General features: G+C 36.8%; 1 protein-coding gene across 1 annotated transcript; it reads right to left on the reverse strand.

The window, feature by feature from the left end:
• Window positions 1-19632, reverse strand: LOC129253910 (centromere protein T-like). Its single transcript, XM_064095250.1, has 12 exons — window positions 19522-19632; window positions 16288-16358; window positions 15488-15734; window positions 14439-14544; window positions 13559-13814; window positions 13083-13236; window positions 10789-10977; window positions 9023-9182; window positions 7855-7965; window positions 7136-7306; window positions 6258-6362; window positions 1-2714 (listed from the first exon to the last, which is right to left on the reverse strand). Exons 2-12 carry the CDS (start codon window positions 16354-16356, stop codon window positions 2582-2584), a joined length of 1701 nt encoding a protein of 566 aa, XP_063951320.1. The 5' UTR covers window positions 16357-16358; window positions 19522-19632; the 3' UTR covers window positions 1-2581.
• Window positions 19633-20201: the final 569 nt, after the last annotated feature.

Here is a 20201-nt window from a genome sequence, read left to right on the forward strand (position 1 = left end):
TGAATGTTAGGTTACCATCACTTTATTTACATTCATATAGTTTTCTTCACATTTCACACTGATATACATGTAAACAAGTCCAGTACATGTAACTTATATAAATAGGACAGAACATATTGGACATTAAAAATAACAAAAACCTTGATGCCAGGGGAAGCTTCAAAGTATTACAAAGTTTACATGCAAAATCATTTACAATACCATTTTTCAAACATGGATATCTACCAAGCAGACGGTGGACTGTACTGTTTCCAGAAGAAGAAGAAGAAGAAGAAGAAGCAATGTGTGACAGATATTTTTGTATTATGACAAAAAATAAACATATTTCAATGTAAATTCTTTAAAAATTGTTATCTTGGCATTTAAACCTACATTAACAAAGTTCACTGGCCCAATCATATTCTGAATTCAAATTAAATTTGAATGCTGTTCTATAACTTAAACTATAGTGGATGAAACTTATAAAAAAGTGCAATGCTTTTGTATGTTGTATAATCTGAAAGCGAATATAGCCCCCAAAATTTCCACCTTACACTTGACCCTAAAAAAACCTGTTGGGCAGTTTCCATGACCATTCTGCCTGGCAAAATTTTCTGACTGCCCTGCATGCTGACTTTTCACTTTCAAGTCTCGCACATATTTTGATACCAAATTTGCATAATTTAAAGGGTCCTATTTCTATTTCTATTTACGGCCAAATTATTAATTCTTTTATTTTCATGCATAAATTAGCATAATAAATTCATATTCAATCAAATAAATTGATTTAGAGAATTTCAGCTATGCAACCCCATACAGATCACAGTATTTTTTTTATTTATTTATTTTTTTTTGGGGGGGGGGGACTTTTTGTCTTGATTGCATGATTCATGGCCAAATTCATATTCAATCAAATAAATTGATTTAGTGAAATTCAGCTATGCAACCCCATAGATCACATAATTTTTCATTCTTGTATTATCATCTTCTTTTTTTTTTGGGGGGGGGGGGATTTTTTTAAATCTTGATTGCACGATTCATGGCCAAGATTAGGGGGGCATTATGACAGGAATTTAAATAGTAAATACCATGGGACTATTAGAGTTAACCCTGCTTCACAGTTAGCTATCTAATGTGATCAAATTTTGTATGAAATTGAAGGATTGTTATAATGATTATTAAATTTTCCCTGACTTAGTCTCTGAACAAAATACAAACTCATTTTCTAAAAGGTAAGATATGCATCATGATTACAAATCAGATAAGATTCAAATCATACACAATCCTATTAATGGCTCTCACTTCACTACAATTAGGATCTGATTACCTCTATGTGTTCTCTCAAACAAGAATGCACACGGCAACCTTATTTCAATTTTAATGTCTAAACTGATGTACGGCTATTCCAATCCTCAGACATATTGGGGTTTCACCTGTAGGAAACAGTTGCTCCTCTCCACATTGCGATCTTAACAGATAGCACAATGTGAATTTGGGTTTAAATGAAGGCAGTGAAAGGATAAGAGCGGCAAAGAGAATGGGGTTAGAGAAACTAAGAAGTAGAGAGAGAGAGTAAAAAAGAAGATAATGGACAGAGCATACAGGACTTAGATGATAAAAATTATACACAATTTGCCTTACTTGCGACAATTGGTACGAAATAACCACTTAACCTTCAAAGCATGAAATTAGTATTTAAATTCCTGTCCAAATATGCCAGTCTTGCTACAATTTGGCAAAGCTACAGATTGGGCAGTATTAAAGGTCAAGTCCAGGAAAATGCTGACTTGAATAAATAGAGAAAAATCTAACTAGCATAGTGCTGAAAATTTCATCAAAATCAGATGTAAAATAAGAAAGTTATGACATTTGAAAGTTTCGCTTATTTTTCACAGAACAGTGATATGCACAACTTGGTGAGTCAGTCGATGATGTCCATCACTCACTTTTTCTTTTGTATTTTATTGTTTGAATGATACAATATTTCATTTTTTATAGATTTGACAATAAGGACCAACTTGACTGAACCATATAGTATTGAACAATGCTAATTCCACATGTTCAGGGAGGAATTAATCGTTGTATCACTTGACAATGAGGAGAAAATTAGAATATTTCATATTTCATATAACAAAATACAAAAGAAATAGTGAGTGGATGACGGTCATAGTCTCCTCATTCGCATACTAGCCGTGTGCATATAACTGTTTTGTGAAATTAAGCGAAAGTTTGAAATGTCATAACTTTCTTATTTTACATCCGATTTTGATGAAATTTTCAGTGTTATGCTTGTTGGATTTTTCTCTTTTTATTCAAATCAACTTTTTGATGGTGTGGACTTGTCCTTTAAGGGAAAATGAAACCTTATACCAGGATAGACATCTGAAAAAAAAATTGTCTTGCTAACTTCACATCCATGCGCCACTCTATGTCTGGAAAGATGATCTTGTTCATCCTACGTCCCTACGACAGTGCACTATACATCATTAACGCTCTTCCCACTTGCCAATGGGATGAGTTCCTTATTGTATTTCAATGGAAGATACTTATCAATGATGCTTGGAATGGGAAACTCATATTGTTTTGAATCTTCCAAAGTTACTCATTTCTTTGGCATCTTCGGATAGACTTTATTTCCAGACCTTGCCATTGGAATGAGTTCCTCCCTGTATTCCATAGGAAGATACTTCTCAATGAGGCTCTGTAGAGGCTCCTTGTCTGAGACTAGGCGTTGCCTAAAAGCAAAAAGAATATACAGCATTTAGCCATTGAATGAAGCAGCAGGCATGTGATTTCTAAAGATCAAAACTCTCATTCCTTTCTGAAACTTATTACAAAAATTGTGAAGAACTTTTCAATAACACATTAGTGTGTCCCTGGAAATTTATATATTTAGGTGTGTCAGGAAAATTATTTTACAGAGTCTACTTCTACAACTTAGATGCATTTTGAATATGTGTGTCTAAGTATCTGAATATTCTAGTATTACCTTGGCAGTCAATATACAGGGGCTCGCTTCATCAAGAGTCACAACTATTGCAACTTTGCAATTATGCAATTATGGCAACTACCATGGTAACAGGGCTCAGCAGCCAATCACAATCATGATTTCAATGGAAGTTACAGTAATGGCAAATTTAAAACAGATGTAAGTCCTTATGAAATGGGTATCTCAGCTAAATGTGGGCCCTGGTGAGTGTCTCATCAACATTTATTATCTGACAAGAATTTGTTGGATCTGATAATTTTCCTTGATTTTGATTGGCTGAGAAGTACTGTTACTATGGTAACTGTCAGATAAAACAGAATGTCCTTTCATGTCATACTCCCCTGGTGTACAGCATGCAATATTGTTTTACTTGGATATTAGATGTCTGCATAGTTCAAATAAGAGGTACTACATATATCAATTATTGCAGTAAACACAATTTTTTTAAAGCTTGAGGCTTGGAAAGTCTGCAAGTACTTTTCAATCCCATAATCATTCAAAACATAATTTTCCTTCCAAAACTGATGTAATTTATGATTCATCCAGGTTGATATCCAATCAAAGAATGAAACTGATTCACATGGTTAATGTTTCATGGAAGGATATTTTATGCAACAAATCTGTTTTACCTGAAAGTTACCATTGCAACAGAACATGTGCTTTTTTACAGCCAATCAGCTTTTGGAAAGGTGCCCAAGTCCAGATGACAAGAATCAATATTATTTAAAGATAAATGCCAATTGTGGTGACAAGTTCAAAACAAGTGGAATGCCTCTGGCCGTCTCACCTGCATCACGCGATTCAATATAGCAGCAGTGCTGATTTTGAAAACTACTATAACTCGCACAAGATGTTCAGTGATACTTGGTTACTCTTATTTACACGTTTTATGAACTAGACCAATACACTTATAGAGATATGATGGCAATTTAACAAATACCCCCAACGTGGCCAAAGTTCTTTGACCTTACATGACCTTGATCATGTGACCTGAAACTCGCACAGGATGTTCAGTGATACTTGATTACTCTTATGTCCAAGTTTTATGAACTAGACCAACACACTTTCAAATTTATGGCTGTAATTCAACAAATACCCCAATTTGGCCAAAGTTCATTGACCCTAAATGACCTTTGACCTTGATCATGTGACCTGAAACTTGCACAGGATGTTCAGTAATACTTGATTACTATTATGTCCAAGTTTCATGAATCAGATCCATAAACTTTCAAAGTTATGATGGTAATTCAACAGATACCCCCAATTCGGCCAAAGTTCATTGACCCTAAATGACCTTTGACCTTGGTCATGTGACGTGAAACTCATGCAGGATGTTCAGTGATACTTGATTAACCTTATGTATAAGTTTCATGAACTAGGTCCATATATTTTCTAAGTTATGATGACATTTCAAAAACTTAACCTTAGGTTAAGATTTTGATGTTGATTCCCCCAACATGGTCTAAGTTCATTGACCCTAAATGACCTTTGACCTTGGTCATGTGACATGCAACTCAGGCAGGATGTTCAGTTATACTTGATTAACCTTATGGCCAAGTTTCATGAACTAGGTCCATATACTTTCTAAGTTATGCTGTCATTTCAAAAACTTAACCTCAGGTTAAGATTTGGTGTTGACGCCGCCGCCGCCGTCGCCGTCGCCGCCGCCGTCGCCGCCGCCGTCGGAAAAGCGGCGCCTATAGTCTCACTCTGCTATGCAGGTGAGACAAAAACATTAATTATGCACATCTATCTAGTAAACTATCCCAAGGTGCAAAGGGATGGGGGGTATAAAACTAATAAAAATAAAGATAAAATAATGTTTGCTTGTGTGGATGTATGAACAGATCAAATCAGTTAAAATATTCAACAAAAAGGATTTTAAATAATTATTAAATGCTTCAAGCGATTCTGCTGTTGACTTCAGGATACATGTAAATTATGTACATTTCTACATGCATAGACTCTAGCATGTTATCTCTGGCACAGGGTTCAAAGCACTTTCTTTGATAAGGCCACCATGAATTCCACTCAAGATGGCAGTCTCCTGTTTTCATTTATTATCAAGGGGTCCCTTTCACAAGCTCTGCTTGATGTTGATTCCCCCAACATGGTCTAAGTTCATTGACCCTAAATGACCTTTGACCTTGGTCATGTGACATGCAACTCAGGCAGGATGTTCAGTTATACTTGATTAACCTTATGGCCAAGTTTCATGAACTAGGTCCATATACTTTCTAAGTTATGCTGTCATTTCAAAAACTTAACCTCAGGTTAAGATTTGGTGTTGACGCCGTCGCCGTCGGAAAAGCGGCGCCTATAGTCTCACTCTGCTATGCAGGTGAGACAATGAGTTTGTATAGGACGTAAATGACCATCCAAGTGTCTGTATGTATGCCAAAGGATCCTGGAAGAAATTGTGTTATGGCTGAGAAATTAGCAAAATACAAGTGGCATTCCAGTCAAATCTTGAGTCTTTTTTTTCCAAGCAATAATATACACCTTCAGTATGATTGTTTCTCAGCTTAGATTTCATTATTTCACAAAGTGCAGTTAATGTGACTGTACCAGGCGGGTGTTTCATAAAGCTGTTCGTAAGATAAGAACGACTTTAAGAACGACTGGTGATCCTTTCTTTTGGTAAATGGTATACACCATTGGCGCTGGTTTAGCACGTAAGAAAGGATCACCAGTCATTCTTAAAGTCGCTCTTAACTTACGAACAGCTTTATGAAACGGCCCCCAGGTCTTGATCTAAGATGATATAGTGATAATTAGCCTTGATTTTACAGGCTTTCCTCATGAGATCAGTGTTTACTGCATCTAAATTCATGTATCTTCTCACCCAATGGATATTGGCTGATTATGCTTTAACACCCATTTTCCATAGACCCTGGGGCCCGTATTCTCAAGTCCGGTTTAACTTTAACTCAGGTTTAAAGTTGTGGTTTAAGTATGGATAACCAATTGTTATATAAATCACTAACAGTAGAGATATCATATTTCAGCTCATTTGGCTCTCAAATCATTCATAATTGTCTAGGAAGTATAAATAGATGATTGTCTTCACCATCGATGAATCAGGAAATAGCACAGTAAACATAAGAAACATACAACTTAATAAAAATTTTGACACTTTTTGCTTCCAATAATTTTAGCACAGAGTTTAGACCATGGTCTAAATTAAACCTGACTTCAGAATTAGGGCCTACGTCATTTACACACTGGCTCACTCAGTCTCCCATGGGTCAACCATTAGTGTTATAAATATCATCATAAAGCTACATACCTATGCATGAGAAGTTCAACATCAGCTTGCTCTATGGTTTGTCTACCAGCATGCTTACAATAGGCCATCAGATCTTTGGACACGTTCTTGAAAAACTTACTTGAACTGTGAAAGGTACAATGCAAAAGAACATTCCTACATCACTATGTGCTATTTCATGTATCACACCTTCTCAGCTGGTATTTAATAAGGTAACTTATCAACTCTGGTTTAACTTTTTCTCTGCTGTTGTCAAAAACAAGAAAAAGGGCCTACTTAATTGTATTAATCTCATTAATGCTTTAATCCTATATTCTAAACACAGTACGCCCAGATTTGTTTTATTGCTCTTTATATCATTATCATCGTACAGTTTTCAAAATTCCATTTAATTTCATGGTTGACTTTGCTATCTTTATATATATAAATTGATGTTGTAAGCCATGGTCTGTGTGCTAATAATAATCGATTTAGCCCTTTAAATACCAGGGTTGTATTCATAAAACCTTCATAAACTACAAGATTACTAGTAGTAGAACTTGTTTGACAGATAACTCTCTTAATTTCAAATTTGTTATTGAGAATTACATCATTTGGTAAAAGCCAACAACACAACAGATCATAACCTGAGTAACTTCAGGTGGTATCGATATATGGAAACTATTATATACCGGTAATGGAAATGACTGAAACATGTGGAACTCACTGCAAATACATTGCACTTCCTTTGTTCATTGATTTGCCTAGCAATGCCCCCCCATTAACAATATAATTTGATTTGTGGCAGATCCAGGGGGGGGGGAGGGGGAGTGTGACTTAGGAGTTTATGAATATGGCCCCAGTTCATTTAGACCCATCTGACAGCTAAGAGGAAGATTCCATCTATGTTTTCTACTCACACTTCATCAAGCGCAGTCAAGGCATTACGGGGAACTCTTGCCTTGGAGAAGTGTGTGAAGATACCCCTTGTCAGGCTCTTAGGAAGGCTGAGTGCAGTTGGGGGCTTCCTTGATCCCGGTATTGCAGGTTTCTTTGAGATATCCTTCCGGTAGACAGGAACCGGGCCTTTCCTAGGAATAATGTGTGTGATTGGTCAAGGAGAAAAAAAGCTTCATGAAGTGTACGGAACGTGCTCTGGTACTAGGAGATTTTTTCCTGCTTCACTAGCGCATATTTGCAATCTTTTCTAAATAAACTCTTCCCCAAAAAAAATATGTTCAGCCATCGGGGATGGGTCGGGGGAGGGGGCTGAATATTATTTTTCCCCTCATTCCCTCAATTCCTGATTGATTGCAAAAAAATCCAGAAAAACTTAACCCATTGCCTACTGGAACTGGGTATTCCCTGTACGAAATCTACCTGAATCTCAAAAACTCAGTATTCAATGGGTTCATTCCTTATCTGACAAAATTCCAAGATAGCAATACGAATTGCGAAATCACAGCAATAAACTGTAGGGAATTTACAGTCGCAACGAACTACAAATTTCAACTCCGTAGAAGCAATGAACTATAAATTGTGAATTCATTGCAGCAATCATACAATAATTTGTAACTTCATACTTGACCTCAACAGTAGTATTTTTAAAAGATCTGTTTAAATACTGCGAGATACCTACCTGTTTAATGTCTCTCCAAGTGAAGTTGGTCTCCTAATCTCTGGGGTAGGGTGTTTTCCTCTATCCCTCAAGTATGGTGTATTTAAAGGAGAGGCCATATAAGATCTAGAACTACAGTAAAAGACAAGGACTCAACAGAATGAAATATGACATAAACATACATGTACTTAGTACTTATGATGACAACAATAATAAAATCAATATTAGTCATAATATAATGTTTCTAAGCACTGCATACTACCCTGGTTCTAGCTTGTCTACCCTGATCAGGTGCTCAAATATTCATGGAATATCTCCCTACTAGGTTCCCATTTACTACCCCTGGTTTGAGAGTGGCAAATGAAAATAAATGCCTTGTCAAAGGACAAGAGAGCTGCAATGGGAGTTGAACCCTGGACCTTGTGTGGTTCACAGTCTGGAGACTTACATACAAAATACATTGGGAATGGAGGAAAGCGGCTATGCAAGATGCCTTTGAATTCTGCTATAATCTTAGGCTTTCATAGCCGCCTTCCAACACTTCACTAAGTTTCATCTATGATGAATGTAAGAATACTGCTGCTTCTAATACTAATAATAATACCAAAATGCATATTGCTGGGAAATGCCTCCATATATGCAGTCTTTGAAAAAGACAGAATAGATCAGAGAAGAAAGGAGTTATTGGCAATCTTAAAACTAACTCATTCAAAAGACTTGATCTGTAACAAGTATGGTTATTAAAGTGGATTTAACTTGGATGCAGAGGATTTCTTTTTTTAATGGGGCGATATTCCAAAGTGCAGGGGCAGAACGGGCAAAACTTGGATAGAGTAATTAGCAATGAAAAGATGCTTGCAAAATTCCTCTGCGAGAGATGCAGCTCTGATTTTGGGTAGGGTGCCCTAGTCAAGTCCGTCATGACCAATGAGAAAGTAGACTTACACAGGATTTGCGTTATTTGGTATGATAATTGCTTTGACCCGAGGAAGGTCAACTTATTGGATTCAGTATCAAAGGCTTTGAGAGTGTATATTTTCATTTTCTTCGTTCACTTTTTTGTTTGATTTTACTGGGTTGGTTCTTTTATAAACAGTATGCTGAAACACTACAAATGGAAAAAAAACATACACATGACAAATCCATATTAACAAACTGTTCACTAATGAAACATGTACACAGTGCTTACCCCTTGACAGCACTGTGTAATTGGGTCGGTTGGGTAGGTGCAATGGCATTTTCCTCATCAAAGACACCATCATCATCTTCCATATCCATCTCTACTTCTTCCTGATCGATGCCATCATCAGGTGTTTCATCGTCCGTTTCATTTCCTTGTGGCAGTCCCTCTTTAAAAAGACACAAGGCATTTATTTCATTTCATTTTATTTCCATATTTTCATTTTCTGACCTGCCACCGCAATGACAACAATAAGTCTCCCACAATGAATGTGGAGATTTTTAATGAACTTGACATAGCACAAAGCATTAAAATTATAAATATCTGTCAAAATTTATAAACAATAACCAACACAAATACTTGATTGAATATACATGTAGAAGGAATTGAGTGCAAGCTTCAAATAATAAGGAGAAAATAAGGTTTGAAGTTCGGGGGTTCATTCAAGCATGAAGATGTGCATGCGTACTGTGCAATATCAGTTAAACTCTAAACAGTCCTGAAAAAAAGTATTGTCAGAGAAACTCTTATATCTTGCCTTTTATTTGACTTTACAACAGTATAATTAATAATTAAAAAGAATTACTCTTTCAATTAAATTTTCCAATTTTGATTTGTTTTGAAGACCAATTTCTATTTTGGCTACTTAAATGACAAGTCCACCCAAACAAAAAGTTGATTTGAATAAAAAGAGCAAAATCCAACAAGCAGAACACTGAAAATTCCATCAAAATCGGATGTATAATAAGAAAGTTATGACATTTTAAAGTTTGGCTTAATTTCACAAAACAGTTATATGCACATCCTGCATGGGTATGCAAATGAAGAGACTGATGACATCATCCACTCACTATTTCTTTTGTATTTTATTATATAAAATAGGGAATATTCTATTTTTCTCCTCATTGTCAAGTAAAACAATAATTAATTCCTCCCTGAACATTTGGAATGAGCATTGTTTAATACTATATGATTCAGTCAAGTTGGCCCTTATTGTCAAATCTATAAAAAAAGAAATATTGTATAATTCAAACGATAAAAAACAAAAGAAATAGTGAGTGAGTGACATCATTGACTGTCTCATTTGAGCTGTGCATATCACTGTTCTGTGAAAAATAAGAGAAACTTTCAAATGTCATAACTTTCTTATTTTACATTTGATTTTGATGAAATTTTCAGCACTATGCTAGTTAGATTTTTCTCTATTTATTCAAATCAACTTTTTTCTGGGGTGGACTTGACCTTTAAAGTGACCTTCCCCTGTGACGACTTATTGTTAGTTTTGCGGTAGCAGGTCATTTTTTTTCTTCAGAAAACAAAAAAGCAGAGCATGGAAAGAACGGGTCCCTGATGTACAAACAAACAGATATAGCAATACACAAGGTATGGAGACTGAAGGGGAGGGGGAGTTTAGGGGTAAGGAAATTGTGAATAATGATCTGGGGAATCGCCTTTTTTTTCTTATAAAAGATTATAAAAAATATGACAATGCAATATTAGGTGAGATTTGTTTTTCACTGGATTATGAGCATATTGTTACCATTAATAACGTTAATGAGTTTTGAGGAACATGAAGATTCATGACACAGCTCTTCGTCAGGAGTGAGGAAGAACAGTGCATACTCCTGACAAAAAACAGAGCACACTGTTCAAAATTTTGATGAAAAGATTAGACAATAGTCCTTTTCAGGACTACTCAATCTACATGGCATAACTGTAAACTGCTTCACCAAATAATAAAGAGCATTGTTCAATAACTTAAATCTCTTCATCACCTTCCACTGTCTTTGATTCTTCTTGTCTCGATTCTTCCCGTCTCGATTCATCTTGTCTCGATTCATCTCCTCTTTCTTCATTATCTGAGTCACTATGGGAGGAATGTGGAACTCTTATGGTCTCCTGGCTGGCTTGCACCATGATGGAGTCTTCCTCTAAAGAGCCACTAAGGTGGGATGCCTTTGAATCTATGGTACATAAACAGAATATAATTGATAATGATCATAATAATGGGTTCTCATAAAGAACTCATGTCTAAAATATAATACATGACCAATTTTTTCACCGGTACGCTAGAATCTATATGATATTATATGCACAGGCAAAATCATTGCCAATTCGATAACACTTTATCAACTTCGTGTTACACAACGGGTGATTTCAAGTTCAGTGTTAGTGTTAGGAGCCTGAAAAATGCTGTTGAACTAAGTTCCAACACCGAGCTGCGTTCAGAAGTATGATGCCAATTGCGCTGTGGGTAGCTCATGATGTCATGCCACTGCGCTGCCAATCATGACCTAAATATTAAGCGAGAAGTCTTGATGATAAAAGTGAAATCACGGAGAAATTGCAGTAAAATCTCATCGTACAGAATGTTAAGGCAAGAATCACTTCAAGAATCCGAGAGTAAATATTATTGGTCATGAAAATATCTCTAATGATTTGCACTCATCGTAACTGTTAGAGCAGATTTTAATATGATTTTTTTTCCTTCAAACTGTTCATTGCTTGTTCATGAGTTTGAGATAACCAACTCCTCACCTGACATGATTTGGCGTATGTGGATGGGAAAATTATACAGATTGTCAACCCAAGCTGTAATAGTTGGTTCAGGAGACTACATTTAACACCAGCACTCAACACAAACTACTCATGACGAGAAACCTCCGTTTGATAACACTATACCCCAGATTTTCTCAATGAATTCTCTTCTCCAAGTACGAAAACCCTACTGCCCCAGGCATGCAATGTAAGTATCAAAACACCTGTTTCTTGACCTCGGTCCGAAGATAACATTACAGCCCGAGTGCGGTCCGGGAAAACATGTCGCCATTTTTTATTCACTTACTTTCCTTATTTCGAGGTTGATTTTCTTCGTTCGAAATTGAAAATGGGCTAGCATTGAATTTCTTAATACAATATGCCTTTGAAAACGTTATTAAATATCGAATACAATAATTTAATTCCGAAGGTCCTTCTACAGGCAGAGAAGACTTACGTAATAGCACAGCTGTTGTTTATCATTTCGTCCTTGGCTCAACGCTCGTAATCTGGCCTGTGGGGATTACCTGGCCAAGCGGGGTTGATCAGGCGGGTGTTTCATAAAGCTGTTCGTAAGTTAAGAGCGACTGGTGATCATATCTTGCGGTAAATGGTACAAACCATTGGCGATGATCACCAGTCGTTGTTCAAGTCGCTCTTAACTTACGAACAGCTTTATGAAACGACCCCCAGGGCTTGGAAATGATGTTTTAGATTTTCAAATGCAAAATGGGGTGAAATACTGCAGTTTGCAATCTGATCTGCGGTCCGTTCCCAAACGGGGATAAGACGTAATGTGTTCAGATGTCATATTTTCAGACATCAATCCAAACATCAGCATAATTTCAAGTTGAAGTACTGTGCTGTTGGTGTTGTGACAACACCCACACCAGATTCAACACCTTACTTGAAATCCATTATTTCATATAAAACATTAAAGTTACATACATTATTTAGTTATTCGTTTATGGATTTTTGCCAAATGTTCAACATGTTTCTCTTGGTTTTCTGTTTTATTTGAACCGTAAACCTATAAAGAGCATTTAGTGACCTGCAATTTCCAAAACAAACAAAAAGTAACCAAAAATGAATTTTGAGATCTTTATTGAACCTAAAAAAGCACATCCTAAGCTCTAAAATAACATATACCTTGTCAAAACTGATTAACAATAACTAAATGCTTGACTGAATCTACGGGCAATTCAGTGAGAGCTTGAAATTAAAAGGAGAAAATAGTATATGAAGTTTTAAGTTCACTCAAGCATGTCCAATTTCAGTAAAGCTTCAAAGCAGTCCAGAAAAATTATGAAACTCTAGTATTTCATATAATTTAAAGCTATACAACTTTTTCAGCTATACAAAGAAGAATTATTCTTCCAGATAAGCCAATTTTCCTAAATTTTACTTCGTGCAGAACAAAATACTATATTTTTTATTTTTTTAAAGGACCTGCCCCAGCAATTTATTGTTGATTTTTGGGTGGTGGCCCACATATGATCTACATATTGACTCTCTAGACATGCATATGTACCTCTCATCTCTGACACCGAGTCGTCTGGGACCTTAGCAGATGGAACCTGAAACGATGAATTCTCTAGCAGCGATCTACGGCTCCTTGAACTTCGACTTGACCTTTCACTAGCTGGTTCTTCAACAAAACTCTGTATTCTATAGTCTTTTTTAGGCTATAGGCAGAAAAAGGGAAGATAGTACCATTAATCAGAAGAAGAAATTATGTGATTGGTTCCACACGCAGACATGACAGGTCATATATTTGGCAGCCTAATGCATACATATACATGTACTGATGACCAGTGATGAACATTCATGAGTGGAGTACAATGACCAGTCATGGTTTTGTGTTAGTATTGTTTCCAAGGTATCTTGTGTGTGTAATTATTATGTCCTCCATATTTTGTATTCCTTGTATATTTCTCTCCTTTCTTAAAAGATTAAGATCTGGGCCAATATTCATAAAATATTGGCAATCCTTATTCTTGGACTTACAGGAGAACTATCACGCCCTTCCTCTGCTATGCTATCCAGCTGTGTTCTGTTCCCAGTGGCATCCCTAGACCTTTCCATCTCGTCTTCATCCGTTGTGACCTCACTCTCCTCTTGCCCTATCCTATCTCTCACTCTCTCTGCAAATTCCTCCCTGTCGATGGCATGTTGTCTTCTGCCTCGCCTCTCTCTCTGCTGTGGTCTGATGAAGCGTGAGAGAGCATGGTCGATGGGAGACTCTACAGAGGATGAGTTTGTGCTGGTAAAACAAGATAATTTGACAAGTATTCAAGGGATGGTCCGGGCTGAAAATATTTATATCTGAATAAATAGAGTAAAATTCACAGAGCAAAATGCTGAAAATTTCATCAAAATTGGATAACAAATAACGAAGTTATTGAATTTTAAAGTTTATCAATATTTTGTGAAAACAGTTATATGCACATCATCATGAATATTCATTAGGTGGGTTGATGTCACATCACCACTTTCCTTTTTCTTATGTTATGACATGAAGTCATAATGGTCTCATTTTTTTATACATGTGTAAATGATGTGTCTCCATTATGATGAAATAAGTTGTGGCAGTAAATAACTAATGCACTTAATCAGTTTTCAACCCAATTGTTTTAGTTAGCGACTGAATAACAAGATAATTGATCACAGTCGTCATTTAGAAAATGTATTGAATATTGACTTGTGGTCAATCACACTCATAGGACACTACAGGCAATACTGCTACCAATGTGTTTGCACATGTTCAAACCCCAGGACAACAAAACTCATCATATATTTTTATATTTCAATACTGGCTAATACAGAAACCTACACAAGGTAGATTCATATTGAATTTTAACAAAGTATATATATATACAAAGGTTACCTCTCAGCTCTGTCTTGAAATGCATTCCTTTGTACTGATGGTGTCGGTTGCTTGAGAGGTGAAGAGCGTCGGGTACCTATGTGCACTGCAGGTGTCTGGATGTCAGCTGTAGTCAAGAAAAGAAATCATTGAATCAAATGAACGAGTCCTCTTCTTGTGTCCATAGGATGAATGGATCACTCTTTTATTAGTTTTGCCAAATGCCTTTTAATGAAAACAAGCCCCAAAATAATACAAAATCTAACAAAGAAAAAATAAATAAATAAAAACATAGTGTGAACATTGTCATTGCATCATTTCTATTTATCACTTTGCTAAAAATACATGTTTTGCATTAGTATATTTGATTAATTTCAAATACATGTCTAAACAAGAGTGTCGCAAGAGCGAGCACATAATACGCCTGCCTGTAACGTGGAAAATGGAGTTATTGGTCAAGCAAGAAAAGTCAAAGGTGGTGATTTGACCTTTGACCTTTTGACCTAAATATCAATAGGCTTCCTTGGATCCAATCCATGCTAGTATCATACAAACCAAATTATATGAGCCTAGGTTAAGTCAAACTAAAGGTATCACGTTTATAAGGACTTTAGAAGGGAAAGATAAAACAATGTCACTGTAACCTTGACCTTTGGAACTAAAAATTCAATAGGCTTCCTGGGATCCATGCTAGTATCATACACACCAAATTATGTATGAGCCTAGGTTAAGTCAAACTAAAGTTATCACGCTTACATACAAGGAAAAGTTAACGGACGGACAGACAGATGGATGGACACTGAGCGTGATACCATTATACGTCCAGTCTAAGACGGGCGTGTAAAAAGTGCACTGCATAAACACTAGAATCATCAAGTAAAATTTGAAATCAAAGTTTGTTTTTCCTCTCTTATCCACAAGATTTTTCAACTCTTGTACATGTATCTATTCCCTTATCAATATTCATCTAATTTCAGTACCTGAACTTTAAGAAAAATTTTAGGTTTTGGTAAATCCATAAAAAAGTAAATGTTGCTATTCTGATTCATCAGATAAACTAAAAAGCTAACCTGCTTTCAAGAATCCTGTGATAAGCCCTCTTGGTGTTGGGTTGCTACCACCTGGAGTTGCTAAAGTCTCTATCCGGTTAGATCTACGTCTGTTTGATGGGGCAGGTTTGGGGAGAGTACGCGGTGTCTTTGAACCCCTGACTGATGAAGCAGAAGGGGTTGCTCCAGGGGTGCGAGAGGGGGTCATCCGGGCCCTCTTTCTGGGCGACTGACGAACCGTCTGTGCCGTTTGAAGGAACCCCTGGATCTATAATATCAGGGTCAAGAATAAAAGAAGAATTGTGTTTGAGGAAAAATGTGATTGCTAGCAAGAAAATGTATTTTCTCCAAAAGTATAAGCAATAGCTTGTTACACATAAAATAATTCCTCAAGATCAAACAATAGTTAGTTATGAATATAATCATAGGCATTGGGTAATATTGAATTCAAAAGTCTGAGCATCAAGGTTTCATTTGTCACATGTGAAGCCCTAAAAATATTGCAACCGAAAATCATTGTGCTTCAAAACAATGTACATGAACCGAAACACCATCCAAATTTTATTCCATGTGTTGCAATTAAACTCCCCAATGGATAACATTTTTCAGTCACAGATACATGTATTTTGAACTTGTCTGCATGAATTTGATTTTTCTTGGTATTTTTTTTAACCCATACAATGAACAATATAAAATACAACACATGTCATCAAAGTTCCTGTTTTTTTTATAAAATAAGATATAAAAATGTTAACTGTGACTTTACTGCATTCCATGTATGGCACATGTAGTTTTAATGGTAAAGAGTTTGATCATCTTACCAGTGTCCTTGGAGTTACATTGTCATCTACAGCCAGGGAACGCCTCTTATTTCTCCTTACAGAATCCATACCTGTAAAGTAGAAAAAAACAACATAAACATCATACCAAAATAAGTGCTCAAGTGAATTTTCACAAGTTTAGTTCAGGTCACATCTGATCTGACTTCAGCTAGATATTGAACGAGTAGCTGGGGCCATTTTATTACTTGTTTGTTCTTTACCTGGCTTAACCCTATTTCAACTGGGCCATTTCAGACCAGGCTTTGACTGGGGAGGGGAAGGGGGTGTCACTTTGACCCCCTTCAAATCTCGGCCACTGATCATGCGATTGCCAAGTAAATTTGCATCTCATTTTTTCCTCTTTCTTTTTCTTTCCCCTCTCCCTTTACTTTCTCTTCCTTTTCCTTCCTTTTCCTTCCTTTTCTCCCCCCTTTTTTTTTTTTGGGGGGGGGGTGGGGAGGGAGTTGATCTGCACCTGGTTGGGGCATTATTAACATTTATGTAGCCGTGGAGAAGGCAAGTCTTGAGAATTTGAGCACTTGCATATTTTTGTACCCAAAAAACATAGATTAGAGGGGAAAAGTTTTTTACTTGCACGCTGTACGCAATCTTTTATCAGATGTACATACACTTGCACACTGCACTTCACCATTACGACATAACACCAGACGGTGGCCTGAACTGTTTCCAGAAGAAGAAGAAAGATATGAGAAGATATAAAGCCTCGCCCTTATTTGGCAACGCAAAAAAAGATGAAGGGGGAGACAAATAAGAAGAAAAGGGAGGAAGAAAGATGAAAGAAAGAAGATTATAATTTAGCATCGCCATTAAGGCCGAGGTGAGATTCATGATATTTATCAGCCGATTTATCTTGCACCTCTCATATCAATATCGTAGCTCAGCTAAAAGCTACCATAACAAAGAGGGCAAGATGGCAAAAAACATCGGTGAGTTACATCCCATCATATTATAGGCACGCGCCCTGGTTCTATAAAGAGTAAGCCCACGTTAGTGATTTTTACTCTCTAAACTAAAAGACTATCTTATCTAACTTTAGCTAGGTCCTAGGACCCCCCTGGCTAGTTGCACCATCCTACTTAGACCAAAAGCTTCAGTCTTTGTTATGTTGGTTGTTCCGCTGAACTCCGTTGGCTCCACACACCAATGTCAGACTGAAGTTCTAACTTGATCTGTACAGGGACTCAATGGGCATGTTTTAATCAAGTTCGGGGCGCTAGTGTAGTTTCGCACCTCCCCGTTTAATGGTTTTCAAACATGTACAATCTCACCCTAAATAATTCACAACCTAAAATACTTGCATCTGAGCCTCCAAAGTCCAGTAGAAGTTGAATATTTGCCGTTTTGACACTTTTTTACAAAGTTTTACACCTATTTCGAATCACTCGGTCGCTTGATCAAGCTCAGCGCTGCACATAAGCAGTCGGTACGCGTACAGTACGTACCACCTAGTGAAGTGCAAGAAGAGCGAGTTTTTCTATGGTATCTTCAAAAAGATTTTTTCCCCTCTTTCAGCTTGCACCAAGTATTACGGTAGGCCTAGAGGTTTTTCACATTTCTTATTTCATTCAAACAAGCACACACACGCACACCCCACACACACCTTCACACAACAAACATCAACCACTCTGCACAACCACTACCGTAATACTTGGTGCAAGCTGAAAGAGGGGAAAAAAATCTTTTTGAAGATACCATAGAAAAACTCGCTCTTCTTGCACTTCACTAGGTGGTACGTAATGTACGCGTACCGACTGCTTATGTGCAGCGCTGAGCTTCAAGCGACCGAGTGATTCCGAAATAGGTGTAAAACTTTGTAAAAAAAAGTGTCAAAACGGCAAATATTCAACTTCTACTAGGGTGTCTGAAGCCACACTGAAAAGTGTCAGCATAAAACAGGCTAATTTAGGGGAAAATATGGCACATTTTTTCGGGGAAGTTCAGGCTACTAGAAAAATGTTCTGAATTGATTATTAACTTGTGTTTGGCATGTATGGAAAGAGAAAATTCAGGGGCTTCTTTTGACAGTAAGGACAAGTTTATATGATCATTTTAAATAAGGATTTAGAGATAAATTGCAAACCCTTATTTTTGTGTGTGTTGAGATTGCCATTTCTCCATGCGTTTTCTATGGGAAAATGAAATTTCTGTTATGCACAATTTTTTTCACTTTGTCGCAATTTTTCATTGTGATCTGGTTTCCAAATCTTTATAAAAATCATACCATCAGATAGAGCATAAAAAATCCTGTTGGACTCTTTATGGACAAGTTTTTGGCATTAATAATAAATTTTTAACAGCTCTCGGAAGCTAAAAATTTGGATTTGTGTGTGTCCATTTCTTAACTACACAGTCTATGGCAGAGAAATGCTGAAAATTTACCTAATTTCATTCTTCTTTTTTGCAGCCAATAATTGGATTTTTTTCAAAAATGTTACATTTCTGTCAGTCTGAAGGTCATTTCTCTTCAAATTCACAAAGAAAATGTGATATTTTCTTGAAATAAGAAAAATATTTTTTTTCTCCAGACACCCTACTTCTACTGGACTTTGGAGGCTCAGATGCAAGTATTTTAGGTTGTGAATTATTTAGGGTGAGATTGTACATGTTTGAAAACCATTAAACGGATGAACGGGGAGGTGCGAAACTACACTAGCGCCAAGTTCGGATAAACCAGGGAAGTGTTTTCCCCTTTTAAGTTTTTTTTCCTGATTTGGTGCATTTCAGGCCAAAACGAATTCCAAAACGGAATAATAAATAATCTAGGCCCTAATTATCTATTTTAATTTTGGTCCAGTTCTTTTTATATATTTTTCATTTTATTTATGAAATAAAGAAAAATGAGCACCGTCTGGGGAATTTTGCATTGTTAACCCCCTAATGGTGGCTGCACGATCGCGAGCCGTCTGTGTACGAGGAGAAATAAAAAATAAAATATAAAAAAAAACTCCTCGAAACAGACGGCTACCAGCTGTCTACGTCCGACTTGGCACGGGTCCGGTCGGGCACACTCGGCGGTACCGAAGGTCTTACTCCGTGAGGCCGAATTACGCGGGTTATCCACCGCCTTATCATCCACCCCTCTTTGATCAATATAGTTTATACTGGTACATAAAATCATGACTCAAATGATGGAGTAATACCATACAATTAACTCTCTCTCTCAAATAATTGAATGAACTGTCACGAAAAATGTAAATATAAAAAATTGCTTACCTTCTGATTTTGTTCACTGAACAACATGACATTGACAGTTCCAAGCAAAGTTTATATTTCGCGGATATTGTTTGCTGCCCTCTTCGCGAACTAGTATATTACGTTTTTTGTGTGGTTTTCATGTTCATGGCGATACGCAGAATTTTTTTGCTGGGGGGGGGGGGGGGGGGGCAGGATGCGTAAACCTTTTTTAAAAAATTTCGACTGCCCTCCTGTTACGTACGGCCATGTTCATGATTCTGTGTTAAGTGGGAGATATACACCTCCCCCCCCCCTTGGGCTGCAAAGTTATTTTTAAAAAAGTACTGACCTACATACATTCTGGAGCCAACCCCCGCTTTTTGTGCTTTTCAATGATATTTTTTTTTTGCTTGTGAAATTTCTCGGTCAAACTTCCTCCTTGAAAAAAGCTAGATCCGCCCCTGGTGTTACAAAATAAATGACAGGCCCGGACGTATGAAATGTAATCTACGTAAATAATTGAGAAAAACATAATAGTAAAAAAAAAACAGCATACACATTATGAGTATACACTGGAAACAATAGAGCACATTCAGTGACAAAGTTGGTAACCTGCAGGGGCGGCAGAAGGCGTATTTTCGTTTGGAGGGCAAATCCAAAAAATTGCATTTATATGCCAAAAAGGGCATTTTGGTGCATCATGAGATTATCATCTATGT

The sequence above is a fragment of the Lytechinus pictus genome, chromosome 2 (genome assembly GCF_037042905.1).
Source record: "Lytechinus pictus isolate F3 Inbred chromosome 2, Lp3.0, whole genome shotgun sequence".
Classification (NCBI taxonomy): domain Eukaryota; kingdom Metazoa; phylum Echinodermata; class Echinoidea; order Temnopleuroida; family Toxopneustidae; genus Lytechinus; species Lytechinus pictus.

What these genes read in the sequence shown, in the direction of transcription:
- LOC129253910 (XM_064095250.1), bottom strand. Translation starts at nt 16,356, where the DNA reads ATGGATTCTGTAAGGAGAAATAAGAGGCGTTCCCTGGCTGTAGATGAC. An exon ending in ATGTAACTCCAAGGACACTG is followed by an intron (nt 15,735 to 16,287) that starts GTAAGATGATCA and finishes CTGATATTATAG; the next exon opens with ATCCAGGGGTTCCTTCAAAC. An exon ending in GTTGAACTTCTCATGCATAG is followed by an intron (nt 2,715 to 6,257) that starts GTATGTAGCTTT and finishes TTTTGCTTTTAG; the next exon opens with GCAACGCCTAGTCTCAGACA.